At 37.7% G+C, this 17,181-nt stretch overlaps 1 protein-coding gene across 1 annotated transcript; it reads right to left on the bottom strand.

Annotated features, from left to right (window-relative positions):
- On the bottom strand, window positions 1-6,358 carry LOC138709031 (slit homolog 2 protein-like). Its single transcript, XM_069839508.1, has 2 exons — window positions 6,143-6,358; window positions 1-3,678 (listed from the first exon to the last, which is right to left on the bottom strand). The coding sequence occupies exons 1-2, from the start codon at window positions 6,176-6,178 to the stop codon at window positions 313-315; spliced, it is 3,402 nt and encodes a 1,133-aa protein (XP_069695609.1). The 5' UTR covers window positions 6,179-6,358; the 3' UTR covers window positions 1-312.
- Window positions 6,359-17,181: the final 10,823 nt, after the last annotated feature.

Genomic DNA, 17,181 nt, shown 5'->3' with positions numbered 1-17,181 from the left:
ATATCGTCGGCTTATAAGCAAAATACATTAAGTCAAAAATATTACCCCTGAGCAAAAAAAAAAAAAAAAAAAACATTTAAAAGATCTTGACAAAACTAAATCCTCAAAATATTATTTTAGTAAGTTGATTATTTTATGCGTATTTCATTTTCGAGTTCTAATTTTATACATATACATTATGTACACTACATATGCCTTTCTCTCAGAAGCAGTATTTTTTACTTAATGTGTTTTGCTTGTAAACCGATGATATAATGCTCCTTGCGTTGCAATTTTTATTTTTTTGGACTGAAATTACTTACACGTTACTTATTACACATGTTCTCTTGCACTTTTAAGTTCTCTGCTTTGTGTGTTATGCTGTTTAAGGGCGATACCGTTCAGAGAAACTGGACTTGTAGGCCTATCAAGAGATTTCACGTGTCCACACGTCACTGTTTCATACAGAAGGTTCCTGAAAGTGGTGCTCATGCAGAATAAAGCAACGGGGTTGAAGCAGGAATTAAAGAAGAACATACAGAAGGACCAGAAACTGACTAAAAATGTTGTTCGTGATTCTGCTTCCAACAGGGACCACACGAACAACACCCTGAGCAAGAAGTTTGGGAAGTAACTGACAAAAAACACACCTGTGAGAACCATCACTGTGTTCGCCAATCTAATTCTACTGTGAACCTGATGAGCTGGTTGTCTCTCTCCAGGCATACGGCGGATACTGACCTGCAGATAACGGACAGATTTAAAATTCAAGAAGCATATAAGTAAAACAGGGAGAACACAAAACACAAACAAATGAATCGTCCAGGTACGCCTAATATATCCACTATGGTCGGAATAAAGGCATTTTATATCAACTTTTGCAGAGAAGAAAGTGGGAAGAGCAATTCCAAACGCAAGACCACAAGTCATTAACATCAAGACTAACGGCGTCTTCTCTTCTGATACACAACATATTCCCTTGTTCTTTCCAAAAGACTTCGTTACAATGATGTAGCGCTGTATACTGAGAGAAACCACGGAGAAAACTGTAACACCCACAGTGAAATCCCTAGCCGCCATGAACACTTTACAAAGTATCACACCGAAATCCCAAGTGGGATATGAATAATCCAGGTAACTTAGTGGGAGATTGAAGATAAGAAATAACAAATCACCTACCACCAAATTTAGAATACTAATATTAATTCCTTTACGCAAGTCTGTACGACTCAAGAGCAGTAACAACAGGAATGTATTACCCATAATGCCAATTACCAGAATTAATCCAAAAATTACAGGTTCGACATACATCTTGAAAAACTGAAACTCGTCCGTGTTTAACAAAGGTATCTTGGATGACTTTTGGCAGTCTAGTCCCGCGACCAATCCATTCCAAGACTCCGAATTATTACAAAAAAGAGTATTAATTCTAAACATCTCGTCCTTTTTGGAGTATTCTTTTGCTTGAATGTGATGACTGTGCAACCAGTTCAATGTTTCTTGAAAAAAACAATCGCAAATCAAAGGATTGTCTGATAAGTACAATATTTCTAGATGTTCAAATACTCTCAGTGTATCCAAATGTAGATATTTTATCTTATTGGCTCGTAGATTGAGCTTAGAAATGCTAGGAGTGCATTTGAAAGTAGTCTCTTTTATTTGAGTGATATTGCACTTCGTCATATTCAATTCTACTAAAGAAGGTACTTTTAAGAAATCTGTTTCCAGAGTTAACAAGGCATTATAGCTTAAGTCTAGCACAGTTAGCTGTTCGCAGTTAAGAAACGTGTGTGGATGAATGTACTCTATTTTATTGAAGGCAAGGTACAACTGTTTAAGTCTCTTCAATGCATATGTGATGTTACATTTTTGTGTTGTGTTGTATGAAATATGATTGCTATAGGAGCATGTGTTCTGCACGTCTTCCTCGCAAACAGCACCAAATACCCCCTCGTGGAGAGATGAGATATCATTCCAACTGAGGTCCATAATTTCTAAACGCTGAAGTGCTCGGAACACTCCTGGTTCGAGGCTTGTGATGATGTTCCAAATTAATCTGAGTTCGGTTAAAGCATTTAAATGTTTAAATGCATCTACAGAGATTATTTCTAATTCACAGTGAAATATATCCAGTCTTCGCAAGTTAGGCAAATCAGCGAAAGCGTTAGAAGTAATTTCCGGAATGTTGCTATACATAAGTTCGAGTGTCAGCAAGTCTAAATCTTGGAAGTCTTTAATTTTTAGAACTTTATTTAATCCACTGATTGTAAGGCCTTGAACAGCTACAGTGTCACTGAAAACTCGACGGAGAACGTTACTTAGACCAGTGGACAAATTCACGCCCTGAGGCACACTTAACTCAAGTTGTTTCACCACCTGCAAGTGCCGCAGCATTCCAGAGAGGAGATTGAGATCACTGCAATTCTGAAAATTGAGATAGTCGAGTCTTGTGAGGGGACTGAATGCTGTGTTGTCCACTACATTGAGTTGGTTCATCGACAGATCGAGATAGCGCAATTTATTGAGATCTATGAAAGCATCTTTATGCACATATTTTATTTTGTTGAATGAAAGATCCAGATTTGTCGTAGTTAGGAGGCCCTTGAAAATATTATCTGAGAGAATTTCGATTTTATTGTAATGCAAGTCCAGATATAGCAGTTGATGGAGACCAAGAAATGCTCCACTTTCAATTATACGCACATTGCCGAACTTAAGATACAGTTTCTTAAGACCCTTAAGCTTTTGAAACATACCATGACGTAATATTGTACAGTTATTTCGAAAATCAAGTAATAAGAGAGTCTCGGGCCCTTGAAAAGAAACTACTTCCGCCTCATCTGCAGGATAATAAGTCATATGTAACACCCTGAGAGATAACTTTTGAAAAGTATCACCATGTAACGTATGAAGGGTTGTTTCCTTCAAATCAAGTTCCGTTAAACCTTCAATATCATCGAATAAATCCCTCTCTAAACTATTGATACGATTTTGGTGGAGATTCAATCGCTTCAGTCCCTTAAGTCCCACGAAAACAGTTCGTGTAAGATTTTTAATCAAATTATTACTGAGATCCAAGTCGTTGTAGTGACAGAGACCTCGGAAAGTGCCTGGTTCCACGTACTGAATTAAGTTGTTAGACAGATCGAGGAAACTGTCATGAGCTGTTCTGCAACCGTTAATATGCCTCATGCCGTCGAAAGTATCATGTGACAACCTTTCAAGTATATTGACACTTAAGTCCAATACCTTCAAATTCTGGAGCCCACTGAACGCTCCGGGAATCAAAATGTTTATCTTGTTGTACGACAGATTGAGTCTGGAAAGACGGTGTGTATCCCGGAAGGTTCCTGCCTTTAGAATAAAAATGTCGTTTCTCGTGACAGTCAATGAATTTAAAGTACTCATGTTTTGAAACGCAGCTACATCAATTGTTTCTGTCATGGTATCGTGGAATGTGATTGTCTTCATTATATTTCGCTGCGTCCTGGAGAAAAACTGTGGTGTAAGCTCCGTCACGTTGTCTCCCACCATCACCAGGTGTTCAGTTGTGTTCCGCATCTCATGTGGAAGGGCCTGGAGATAAGCGTTCCAACATGCCGTCCTGTATTTCGAACAGTGACAGTTCTTTGGGCACTGAGCTGCGACCATGACCAGGTAAGCCAACACGGCGATGACACGCGGACCCATCCTGAAACGCTGAAACAGTTACACACTTGTGAGATTCATGAAGTACAATACTATCAAATACGGTACAGTTGATGGTTTTAATGGCTCTTAGGAAAGGAATGCAGAAGTAGGTAGGCTACTATAAAAGTAATCAATTTCATGTTGTAGTTTGCCGATAAGCTATTAATATTTGACTATAATTAGTTTACTATGCCGCCTTTGCTTATCTTAAAAGTGAATAATTTGCATTAACGTTTTCGATACATATGTATCATCTTCAGATGCGAAGTGTTAAATTAACATTTATAATGAAAACCTTGCCTATTAGATGGAACTTAATATGATGATTTTCGGGTCATACTAGTGTAATTGCTTAGATTTAACTTAAGTTGATCTATGATATACTGTAAATGCTATGTTAGGTTAAAATCACTTGCAATTCATGTGGTATAATCTAAAATATATAAAACTATTTAAGAATTGTATACAACTATAAATGTAGTCATAGAAATGTGAAAACTTTGTAGAAACACTTTAAAAAGTTTAAAAATACTTTGAGCATATGTTGGCTGTGTTTGCCGGTTTAGACTTCGTTGAATAGGGCAGTTTCTGTAGATCTTGATGTTTGACAACGCACTAAAGCACAATATCGTTTTGTCACTAACATGTCTATATTTTATTAAAATGTGTGTTGTTAAAACGTTTCATCCAATTGTGGTTGATAAGTTGATGTAACTTATGGACCCGACAACTTCCATCTTGTATCAGTAATATATATATATATATATATATATATATATATATATATCTATGATTTACATCAACTTATCATCCTAGCAAGTTAACTGTAATTTAATAATTATTCGTTTGTTATATTTTGATAGGTTATCCTCTCTGTTTAATTTATCATGTAGTCAGAAATAGTGATGATTAATTTAAAATAAAATACATAAATATTAATCTCAATTTCGAGTTTTATTAACCTCAATTTGGATTTTGTCACATTGTTTCTTCATTGGTTTTGTGTTCAATCAGACAGACCTTTCATCCGAGATCATTTTACGATAACTCTTTGAATCTATACAAGTTTATTTTGACATAATTAACATAAACATATTTATTATACACAATAAAGTGTACTTATCGCCGATGTTAATACAGTAAACTACTAGATTAAATTAGTAATACTGTAATTTAATGGATAACATAAATAAAACAAAGGGTAATAAAGGTAAGGAAATGTTACTATTTAAAACATCGTTGTTGAAAATGGTAAATGCATTTAGACTAGATCAATAATAATAATAATAATAATAATAATAATAATAATAATAATAATAATAATAATAATAATAATAATAATTGGCGTTAGACCTACAGATACCATCTCCTTTTGACAAACTATACATCTTAGTTAGAAAGATCAAGATTACGCGGGTACAATAGAAATCTCCGAATACAATCCCGATTGACACAAACTAGCCAATTTGAACCACTTTCATACCAACATGTAATAACTATGTTACAAGGTGTTTTTAATGTTTGTTTTTAACTCTTGTTTTTAATTCTGTTATATTGTTAATATAATATATGCTTTTAATATTTTAAAATGTAACTTGTTAACATCCTGTTATTATTCGGTTGAGAAGCTTTTATCATCCAGTCTATTGTCAAAAAATCTGAAAGTTAGAATTTATAAAACAGTTATATTAACGATTGTTCTATATGGTTGTGAAACTTGGACTCTCACTTTGAGAGAAGAACATATGTTATAGGGGTGTTTGAGAATAAGGCGCTTAGGAAAATATTTGGGCTTAAGAGGGATGAAGTTACAGGAGAATGGAGAAAGTTAGACAACACAGAACTGCATGCATTGTATTCTTCTCCTGACATAGTTAGGAACATTAAATCCCGACGTTTGAGATGGGCAGGACATGTAGCACGTATGAGCGAATCCAGAAATGCATATAGAGTGTTAGTTGGGAGGCCGGAGGGAAAAATACCTTTGGGGAGACCGAGACGTAGATGGGAATATAATATTAAAATGGATTTGAGGGAGGTGGGATATGTTGACCAATGGCGGGCTTATGTGAGGGCGGCAATGAACCTCCGGGTTCCTTAAAAGCCAGTAAGTAAGTAAGTAAGTAAGCAAGTAAGTAAGTAAGTTAATTTATTAACATAGTGTCTTGCTTCAACCATGTGCATCATACTTCACTGGATTTTGTGTTCATATAATTAATAACCTGAAGACCTAAGAAGGTCGAAAACGCTTTACTACGCTCTAGCATAGACTCGAATCTCACTTGGACTGATTATCTGATTACTTTTCTCCGAAGTTTCCCAACTGTAAGCGAATATCAGGTAATATCATTACGAATCCTCGGTCTTATCTCACTCAATACCATTTCGCTACATAATCTCAGAAAATATGGAGCCTAGCTGAATAATCATATATTAACGAAAAAAAAAAATACCACATGTTATCTTTACTCACCAGTAAGTAGATGATTATGCAGATATTTGACCACATTGCAGTTCTCAAGTATCACTTCCACATCCCTCTCGTCCTCGATGCACTCTTCATCGACATACGAGGTCTATGCAGTAGAAGCACGATTAATTTGTGTGTGAAGCCCAGTGCAGCTAAATAACTATTATTCCATTTCACATGCAGCGTTGTCATAACGGCAGTCTTATCACTGTTTCATGTGGTTTCCTTCTTCCTGAGTTTACCAGGAATTCTATGTAACTAATTACAAACATTGCAAAACAAGAATACACAAGCAGCAGGAAGTGGATCAGTCTGGACGTCACAGTACGCGATTAAACTAGCAAAGGTTGCAGCATAAACGCGGAACAATATGTTCGGTCATATCTTCCGTTTCTATCATTCCACCAACACTCTCCACTCATCTGCAATAGTTAGAAATAGACTGAGGTGAACACTTGGGAGTAGTATGAGTTTCCAATGCTCATATAGGAAGGGCTTCGGACTTCGAGAATTATCAGGAACTCGTCTGAGGACGGAACCAGACTCTGTAATGACTAGACTTCGTTGAATTGCCACACGCAGCATGCAATCAGGTTGCCGATGTACGGTAGTATAGAGGAGGTGAGCGACCGCCCGGTCTCATAGTATAAGCAGTTCATGTTAAGAGTAGTGACCGGTCCAAATAGATGGAGCAGCTACAACTAATGTATACCTATGTAAGCACTTGATTTTGCATTACTGTGGTTGGAATAGTCAAAGCTTAACATTTGTTCAGTGCAGACAAGAATTAAATCAAACATACTACAATGAGAGGGTTGCTGTTCCAAACAATTGCCCCTGGAATATCCTTACCCCCGCAGCCAGTCGTGTCCAAAAGCATCACCCTGTTAGAATCGTCTAAAATAAAACTCTCAGAAGCCCTTAATATAGTGGATAAAGTATCACAAACCGTTATCCAAAATAATAACTCACTAATTTCAGAAAAAGTGAAATGCAAGTTGAGAAACATTACTGCTGAAAATTCTGCCTATTCACAACTTCGTATTATAAATGATGTACTATCAGATCACGACAAGATGTCTGAAGTTGGTGTACTAAAATGTAGTGACTTTCCGTTCTTTAAATATGCACCTACTACATCGTGTGATGTTGAACGTACATTTTCCGTATATAAAAACTGTTTGAGTGACCATCAGAGGAGGTTCACTTTGCAGTCGCTCAAAATGTACGTAACTCTTCACTGCAATGCACATATTCAAGGATGATGTGAGTAGGCCTATATTACAATAAATTTTAAGAGGTAATATATCTCACTATAAAATAATTGTGTATTTACATGTTTAGACATTTCCTACTTCAATGATCATTCATTATATTTCTTGAATGCAGGTTACAGGTTTTATTGTAACCGCAGTATACTGCTCAGTGTCTACATCAGAGGCATACTCCATCCGTTTCACGGCCTCTTCTCATACAGTCTATACCGCGTACGTAGTAAACCTTACGATTCTCGTGGCAGTTCCACTAAGTCTAGTAATGACTGATACAGTATGGCCAGCTGTCAGCATCGGATTTCCGTCCCACATCCAGCCCTCGAAAAGCCAAACCAAGTCAAGTTTTGGTCATGATATGTAATTTTCGATTTTGAGCATATTTATCTGGCAAGCCGTTAGGTAAAGAGTTGCCCTTTTGCGATACAGAACTGCACTGAAAATCAAGAGAATTTAAGTGGAATTTGAGATGAACAAATAGAAATTTATACATATTTTCTTACAGTACTTCCGTTTATACTCAGGTAGTATATTGCTTCTTTTAGACATGAAAGTAACATCTATATAAGGTTAAGTGTTAAATTGGATTTACCTGTATTTTTCAGAAATCATTGAAACTGCTACTTCGTATTCAATCGGAAAATAAAAGGGTTACTATATGTTTAAAGATAAGAGTGGAAAGCGAAGCTGATAGTTATATTGAATAATCACTGATGAAGTAAATATATGGGCGCAAATAGCCTAGGATGCTGAATATATCACTACCACAACCGCATCAACTGATCAGATACGTCCTTCTTCCCGTAAAGGAGGAAGGCGTCTGAATCATTATGAAGGATAGGTCTTGTTTGGGGAATCCCAGTTTCATTCGCCAAAAGGAAACGTAATTTCTGTGCATACAGTCATTTTTCAAGAGAAATTTCGTTTTGTTTTTGTAAGATCGGCATGACGGAAGTAGGGCGTATATAAAATGTTTCGTCATTACGTTCCTTGCCTTCTAGTTAGTGATGAAACTTAAGATTATGTCTTCTACAGATTTTGATAGTATTACAAATTATTATCAAATTAAATTTAAGTTTTATCTATTTTCTTATTTCATAAAATACAGAAAACAGAATATGAAATTACGTGTAACCTGGTGTTGAGGGAAACAATAAAACAAAAGCTTTTGATTTTTGAAAGGAAAATTTTGCGTAGGATAATAGGACCAATCAAAGAAAAAGATGATACATGGAGGATCCAAACCAACATGGAATTAAATAAGACAATTAAAATTTAAAATATAATAATTTTATTAAAGCTCAAAGACTAGGATGGTTTGGACATGTAAACCGAATGCAAAATGGCAGACTGGTGAATAAGATCTACCAGTGACAACCTCTAACGACAAGAGCAACAGGAAGACCAAAAAATAAGTGAAGGGATGACGTACTGGAAGATATCAAGTTATTAAGGATTCATATTTGGTCCAAAATTATCCAAGATAGAGAGAAATGGAAAGAGATCGTTGAGAAGGCCAAAACTTCAATGAAGGTGTAGTGCCTTAAGAAGAAGAAGAAGAAGAAGAAGAAGAAATTATTGCGTTTCCTACAAAGTAGTAGTAGTAGTAGTAGTAAGTAGTAATAGTAGTAGTAAGTAGTAAGTAGTAGTAGTAAGTAAGTAAGTACTAGAAGTAGTAATAGTAGTAGTAGTAGTAGTAGTAGTAAGTAGTAATAGTAGTAGTAGTAGTAAGTAAGTAGTAGTAGTAGTAGTAGTAGTAGTAGTAGTAGTAGTAAGTAGTAATAGTAGTAGTAAGTAGTAATAGTAGTAGTAAGTAGTAGTAGTAAGTAAGTAGTAATAGTAGTAGTAAGTAGTAATAGTAGTAGTAAGTAGTAATAGTAGTAGTAGAAGTAAGTAGTAGTAATAGTAGTAGTAAGTAAGTAAATAGTAGTAGTAGTAGTAGTAGTAAGTAGTAGTAGTAAGTAAGTAGTAATAGTAGTAGTAGTAGTAAGTAGTAATAGTAGTAGTAGTAGTAGTAAGTAAGTAGTAGTAGTAGTAGTAGTAAGTAGTAATAGTAGTAGTAAGTAGTAGTAGTAGAAGTAGTAGTAAGTAGTAGTAGTAGTAAGTAAGTAGTAGTAGTAGAAGTAGTAAGCAGTGGTAGTAGTAGTAGTAGTAAGTAGTAATAGTAGTAGTAAGTAGTAATAGTAGTAGTAGTAGTAGTAAGTAGTAGTAGTAAGTAGTAGTAGTAGTAGTAGAAGTAGTAGTAGTAGTAAGTAAGTAGTAGTAGTAATAATAATAAGTAGTAGTAGTAGTAGTAGTAATAATATAATATTATTAAATATTAAAATGGATTTGAGGGAGGTGGGATATGATGATAGAGACTGGATTAATCTTGCACAGAATAGGGACCGATGGCGGGCTTATGTGAGCGCGACAATGAACCTTCGGGTTCCTTAAAAGCCATTTGTAAGTAAGTAGTAATAATAATAATAATAATAATAATAATAATAATAATAATAATAATAATAATAAGTAGTAGTAGTAGTAGTAGTAAGTAGTAGTAGTAGTAGTAGCAGCAGTAGTAGTAACGCATAGTTCATCAGACACTAGATTCCATAAAATAGTTAAAATAGCAATTTAATTAGTCACTGTGTGAAATATATGAAGAGAAAGTACGTATGTATCATTTATATAGGCTAGCACTAATTCTCACTAAAGCCATTAATATGGCTAAGAACGTAAGGAAGTCCTGAAGTTCATCCTTCAGATCGCGATGCTAAAGAATACAATACGAAGTTCGTAGTAGAAGTTCTTAATAAAATTCAAGTACCTGCTTCTTCATCGGAATTAATTGTAATAGGTAAAATGCATTGAATCACCATGGCAAACGAATCATAAGCCAACTCATGCACAGTACCATTTCGTATTCCTTCGTACTGTTCCTTCTCATGAAAAAATTCTGAGAAAAAAAAAGTTTTAACGGACGATTTAGAATTATTTTAAACTGTAAAATAGAAGTGTTACTTCCTCGTTATATATGAAGTATAAACATGAAGTATTGTACGATGCAAAATATCTATTTAGAGATGTTTACTTAAATATATGTTTTCGGTAACCGTGGTATAGAAACGGAGGTTTCTAATATGCCGTCCGTCTGTTTGTGCCCAAAATGTCTCCTTAAATACTTTTATGATTATTACAGGAGAAAAATTCGCTCCGGCACCGGAATTCGAACCCGGGTCCTTGATTCTACGTAGCAAGTGCTCTAATCACCGAGCTACGCCGAAGTTCAATCCACAACACCGGATCGAATCCCTCTCCTCTAGTGTTTTTTCCTCCAAGTTCGACATATATGTTGACATATATTAAGTCAACTGCCATTATACAAGGAGCGCACTCAACTGACTGACTTGGTGGCCGTGATTCCACAGTAATGTGCCACTTAAGCGCAATTACAAGGACCGTTCAGAAAGTAAGTTTCCATGGTGACGTTTACAGAAAGAAAACAGTATCTTGGAAAGATTTATTGGAATAGCTACAGCAATATTGTTGAGCTATTTTTCAACATATTCCCCACCAGAACTGAGACATTTGTCATACCGTGGGATCAACAGAGAGGTGCAGACGGCTGTCACACACTGGTTGCGATTGCAGACGGCAGACTTCTACGACACAAAAGTTAATCCTATGAGTCGGTGTGGAATATAGTAGATCCACTTTTATCCGTGGTAATGAAGGAGGTGGACTAGACGGTTAATCGAAAAAATCGAATAATCCATACAATAAAACATTTTCATAAGTCCATACTACAGTCTTATAATTTACTCCATAGTGCTGTTTGGCATGCCAGATAGTGGATCAGAAGTTCACTATTTCAATTCTGGTTGTCAACAACGGGTTTATAAGGGCCAAGGAAATTCCTTACGATGGTTGTTAGCGGAAGGATAGGAATAGTAGATCTACATACTGTACGTTATACACTTTATCATTATTTTTCATTAAATCGCGCACAGTTGTAACGCCAATCACGTATTCTGATGCGAAATGAGCTACTGTTTCTCTTTTCCCAAACCTCTCAATTATTTGGATTTTTATTTCGATACTTAGCAAAACACTTTTGACAGAGTGGAAGATATTTTGCATAGAAGTTATAAAGTACGGACATTAGAACAGTAGAACAAGGACTGAATGCTGCACAGGTTTGCTATATAGCTATTGTCCGAAAGTTCTTGGGACTATTTCTTTGAAAGCAGGTAGTGGCCATTTTACAAGTTGGGAAAAATACCTTCAAGTAACTGTTCTTATTGCCTGCAGTAGTACTATGTAAAGATAAAGGCTTGTAATGAAACACTCTAGAGAAAATAGGTACTAACATAATGTATAGTACTAATTTTCTTACATGTTTATTTCCGCAGTAAAGAAAGAAAGCAAGGAAGAAATAAATAAAAGAGCGACAGAAAGACAGTCGGATAATCCGCCGATCGGTTAATAGGGTGACGGATAATCGGGGCTCTACTGTATATTGAAAAATAGATCAACAATTGCTGATCTGTTCCAATAAGTCTTTCAATGAAATTGTGTTTTCTATCTGTAAACAGCTACAGAGAAATTAACTTTCTGAACGGTTCTCGTAATTGCGTAATTTGTATAAGCACTTGTTTTGAAATTAATATGGCGGAAGAGAAAAATAACTTTTTTTATCTTCCACCATGAAAATGTTTGTTGATGTCTTATTGGTGTCACCCCAGATCACATATAGATTGCTCATTCCTATGTTAAAATCGGTTGCACTTTGAAGAGAACAACCGCCAGGATCACCACCCGTCCACCGTAAACGAACACGAGATGGCAGTACAGTCGCTAATGCAGTTCAAATGGGAATTATGACGCGACTCCTTATGTAACAACTAGATGGCACCATAGTAAACCTGACAAAAGTTGTTACTGTCAAAGCCTATAACGCCGAGCAATCTGGGTATATATGATCTAGGGTTTCACTTGTGAGGTTCCAACCTGTCTCCGGACAGTTCACTAAACAACAGTTGATACAAAATGCACAAATTTACTCTTAATATACATTCTCGAGAAGATCACAACAAATTCACTGCTCGGACTACAACAACTTTGACAGTACGACTAACAGTAAGTAACTACAGTTTTTTTTTTTTTTTTTTTTTTACCTTGGGGATTTAGTGAAGTGAATTTTTAATGGCAGGCAGAGTAACTATCTCATGCCCCCATGTTAAATTGCTACCAGTGCACTTCATTAGAACCAGGTACCCAGCTTCGAAGCCGTTAGCCCTGTGAACTTACAATATATTTATGTTCCCCTATTGTCATAATTCAGGGTTGGTATCTAAGAAATTAGCAAGTTCTTTGTGATAGTAGAAGAGAAAGAGTGGGGGAAGGGAAGTGGTCCGTGGCCCATTTCTTGTCTTATTGCTCAAGGGAAACCACGGAAAAACCTAGAGCAGGATGAGATGTCGTGCTGACGACAAGCCAATTGGCTATAGTGTGGTCGGAATATGTTCGGGTGGGAGGTTTTAATTTAATCATTATTCAAAATACACATACATTAAAGGTCCATAAAAGTGTTAACAATTGGAACAATGCATCTAAGCTGCCAATAACGTGATGACCCTGAAACAGAGAAATAACATTATTAGTGCATTAATAGCCTTGTCTGGGTGTAGAGTCAAGTGGTTATTTATTGTTCAAGTTGGTATTCGTCTTGTACGTTGTCGTTCCAAGCTAGAGGGTGGAGTACGCTCTTAGGTCTTTTATGTTTGTCTAATGCAGGGTTGTAATTTCCTAGTGAAGAAATTAGTGGGTTTGTGCTGCTGTACGACTTTGTGTACGTGCAGAAGGCTTGATGTGAAATATATTCTTGAATTGTCGAAATTTCTAGTTCTTCATGAATCAATCTAACAGGAGTTACTCTAGGAAGTCCTGTGATGAATCTTAAAGTTTTGTTTTGGAAAACTTGTAATTTTTTACGGACTGTAATAGGTGCATGTCCCCAAGCAGGATAAGCATATAATATTACTGACCTAATTAATGTTTTATACAAAGTTAGGGCTGTGTGTATATTTAGGTTTCTGCTTTTATTTAATATTGGGTAAAGCTCCACCATTCTAGCATTGGCAAGTCTGAGTTTTTGAAGTATATGTTCTGAAAATGTGAGCCGTCTGTCTAGTGTTACTCCGAGATATTTAACTGAAGTTTTCCACTCGATTTGTGATCCATTTATAGCTAACTTCGTGTGATTTATACCCGGTCTATTGAATTTATTTCTTCTGCTAAATAAGATGGCTTGTGTTTTAGATATATTTAATTTGATTCTCCATCTGAGGAGCCATGGTTCAATGTCACGCAGGTGACCTTGTAGCCTGGTAATGGCGACAGTTGGCTTCCACGAAGCAGTGAGAAATGCCGAATCGTCAGCGTATAGTGCTAAAATACTATTATTGAAATTTTGATTAAAAGGTAGGTCATTAATATAGATTTGGAAAAGAGTCGGTGCCAGAATGCTGCCCTGAGGCACACCAGCGTTAATACCTCGCGACGTGGAGTGCACGTCGTTCAGTTTAACCTGGAACGTTCTGCCCCGAATATAATTTTCTAACAGTTTTACTAGTCGGCAATTTAAATTATTGTTAATTAATTTGTATATCAAGCCCGCATGCCATACCCTGTCAAAGGCTTGTGTATAATCTAGGAATATGGCCGCTACTGTTCGATTTAAATTGAATGCGGTGGTAATGAATTCCGTTGTGCGCAGCAATTGCTGTGTGCACGAGTGACCTGAACGGAATCCAAACTGTTCGTTTCGGATTAGATCATTGTTTCCGAGTTCGGATTTCAATCTTTTCTGTATGATCTTTTCCGCAATTTTACCTAAAACATTTAATAAACTAATGGGTCGATAATTACGTGGATCGGATTTATTCTTTCCTGGTTTAGGAATTTGAATAATGTTCGAGTGTTTCCAAATGTTAGGAAAATATCCTATCCGAAAGATAGCATTTATGATATTCGTAAGTAATTTAAACGATTTTTGTGATAGCTCTTTCAGTACTTCAGCCTGTATGCCATCGGGGCCAGGAGCTTTTTTATTTGGCAGGTGTCTAACTTGCCATTTTACCTCGTGAACGCTAGCAGGACGGATCTGTGGCGCGTCGTTATTGTTGAGGTCCACGTTAAGTAAGTACGTAGTTATGTCTTGTGTTATTTGGTCATGTATTTGTCTGTCATACAAGTCACCATGTGGATTGAAGGAGTTCTCGAGGACTTCCGCAAAAACCGTAGCTTTCTCTTCTGGACTATGATATATTCTCCCATTGTGCTGGATGGGAGGGATATTACTATATGGCTTAGTGAAGAATTTTGTGATTTTCCACACCTCGCTCATATTGTCGGTATCTAATTTACTAACTTTCTGAGTCCAGGCTTGGATAATCTGATCGTTTATTTTCTGAGAAATTTCCCTTTTCAAACGATTTATCCGTGGTCTTAGGCGAGGGTCCCGCGTTCTTTGCCAGGCGCGCCAGCAGTCGTTTCTTTCCCTAATTAATATTAAGGTGTCATTTGGAAGCTCTAATTTTCCCGGAATGATAATTTTTGTTGGAATTACCGACATAGATTCCTGTATAGCGTTCGTTAGCATTTTAGCAGCTTCTTCGATCTCATCAGATGACGTAGGAACCAAGTCATCTGTGAGAGCGTCCAACTTATCTCTAAAGAGGTCCCAGTCAGCTGCTTGGTACATTAGCACAGTTTTTGGGGGAGATAATTCTAGTTGCGCTCGGAACGTAATTATAACGGGTTTATGATCTGAATTTGCTAACGAATCATGAACCGAAATTTTGGAATGGAAATTTATGTTTTTGAGTAAAAAGATGTCTAAAATATCTGGTTGGTGGTTAGCATTGTCTGGGATATGCGTAGGTGTACTCGGGGCAGAGACAACATAGTCACTCCTAAGGGAGTGGCGATAAAGCTTATTGCCGTTCGAGTTGCCCACACGACAACCCCAGACAGTATGTTTTGAATTTAAGTCTCCGCCGACTACCATCTTCCGGCTAGTATCCATTAGGATATCCAGATCCCTAACCTGAAGTGATAGGGGTGGGCTATATACTGCAATAAAAGTTACAGGTTCATTTAAAATTTGTAAAGTTATAGCAGTGGCTTCTAATTTCTCTAGTTGAGGGAGCAGTTGCTCATGATGAGGAATTCCTCTTTGAATTAGTATGGCAGTGCCCCCTCCCCTGACTGCCGCGTCCTGTCCCGGATCGATTGAACGATCCGTACGGTAAACTTTGTAATTTGTAATTCTAAACTTATCGGAAGGGCGGAGATGTGTTTCCGATATGAGCGCAATTTTGATATCTTTTGCTTCTAAATAATGCCTAAGCTCGTTTTTATTGGCGCGTAGTCCTCGAGCGTTCCATATTAGGACGCGAAATTCACCAAGTCGGCCTCGCGTTCCTTCTACCACCGGTAGACTTTCGTGGAGTTACGGGGGTGTCCAGTGCTGTCCTGATGGTCGTGGCTACTTTGTACAAGTAGGGGTTGTCTCCCAGATAATGCACCCATTTGTTCCAATATTTGGAACATGAGTGACAACGTAAACTGGGGTGTCCATGTGGAAGCCTGCCGTCTGAAGGCATTGGCCCACTCTCTGTTAGTCGTCGGGAGGTTGGGACGGGGTGGAGGGTTGGAAGCAACCTGGCTGAAAGTCTGCTTGCTCTCCTTGGGACGTCTATAATCAGTAGACGTACCCGGCTGAGAGGTGAGTGCGAACACCTCGTCGTTAGCAGTCTCATTTACTGCAGGTTTCGTAACGGGAAGAGGAACCTCACTTACAGCAACTGCTGCAGTTCGTTTTCCTTTCTTCCCTTTCTGCCCAGCAACTTGCCACTGGCCCTCCGAGGGCGCAACATTGTTCTGCTGGGGAGCAGGTGCTTCAGGTTCCGGTTCTGCGGCCTGTGAGGGACACAGATGCGGAAAACTTTCCAGGTTTATAGGAGGAGCGGGAGGGAAATAACGGGGACGAGCAGTGTTGGCAGTGTGACTTATGCCATGCCTCTTTTGATAGAGGTTCTTGTAAGCAATATACTCCCTGCAACCTCTATACGTAGCGGGGTGTTGCCCCTGGCAGTTCACGCACAGTCGCGTGTAGTGCTCCGGCATCTGGCACGCAGATGTTACGTGCTGGCCGGCGCATTTTCTGCATCTTGGAGGTGCTTTACATTGCCTTGCTGTATGACCGAACCTCCAGCAGCAAGTACACTGAGGAGGGGTGGGTCTGAGAAAATACTTTTCTACCCTCACGGACGTAAACAGCAGGTTCGTGAGGTCGAGTATTGATCTCGCCTTCTCGTTATCAGTTAAATGAATTAAAAACATGCCATTTGGGGTTTTACGGTAATTGTCGTACATGACGACAGTATTCCGTACAGGAACCCCAAGCCGAGTGAGCTCCTGGGTCACAGTGTTGGGGTTCGTCCTGGGATGAAGCCCCTTCACTACTGCCTTTATTACCTTTTCATTTCGTGCCTCCACCAAATGAAAAGGTACATGGTACTGCTGCAGGTGGCTTATCAGAGCTTTGTAGTCCCTGTTACAGTAGGTTTTGATGCCAAAGCCTGACATGAGCCGTTTGCAGTTGATTTCTAGTGGTTTGGATTCGTCCCGGTACGTCGTCAGTACAGTAACAGGGTCGCCATTGTAGTCATTTTCTATGATGACTGGAGGAATGTCCTCCCTCCTAGCAGTCATGTAGTCTCC

Source organism: Periplaneta americana, chromosome 11 (assembly GCF_040183065.1).
Source record: "Periplaneta americana isolate PAMFEO1 chromosome 11, P.americana_PAMFEO1_priV1, whole genome shotgun sequence".
Lineage (NCBI taxonomy): Eukaryota > Metazoa > Arthropoda > Insecta > Blattodea > Blattidae > Periplaneta > Periplaneta americana.
Note: the sequence above shows the minus strand (reverse complement) of the source record. Positions and strands in the feature narration are given on the sequence as shown.

Bases quoted from the DNA above. Each gene is read 5' to 3' on its own strand.
- LOC138709031 (XM_069839508.1), bottom strand. From the start codon at position 6,178: ATGTGGTCAAATATCTGCATAATCATCTACTTACTG. The intron at 3,679-6,142 runs GTGAGTAAAGAT...TAACTGTTTCAG, and splicing joins GCATAATCATCTACTTACTG to CGTTTCAGGATGGGTCCGCG.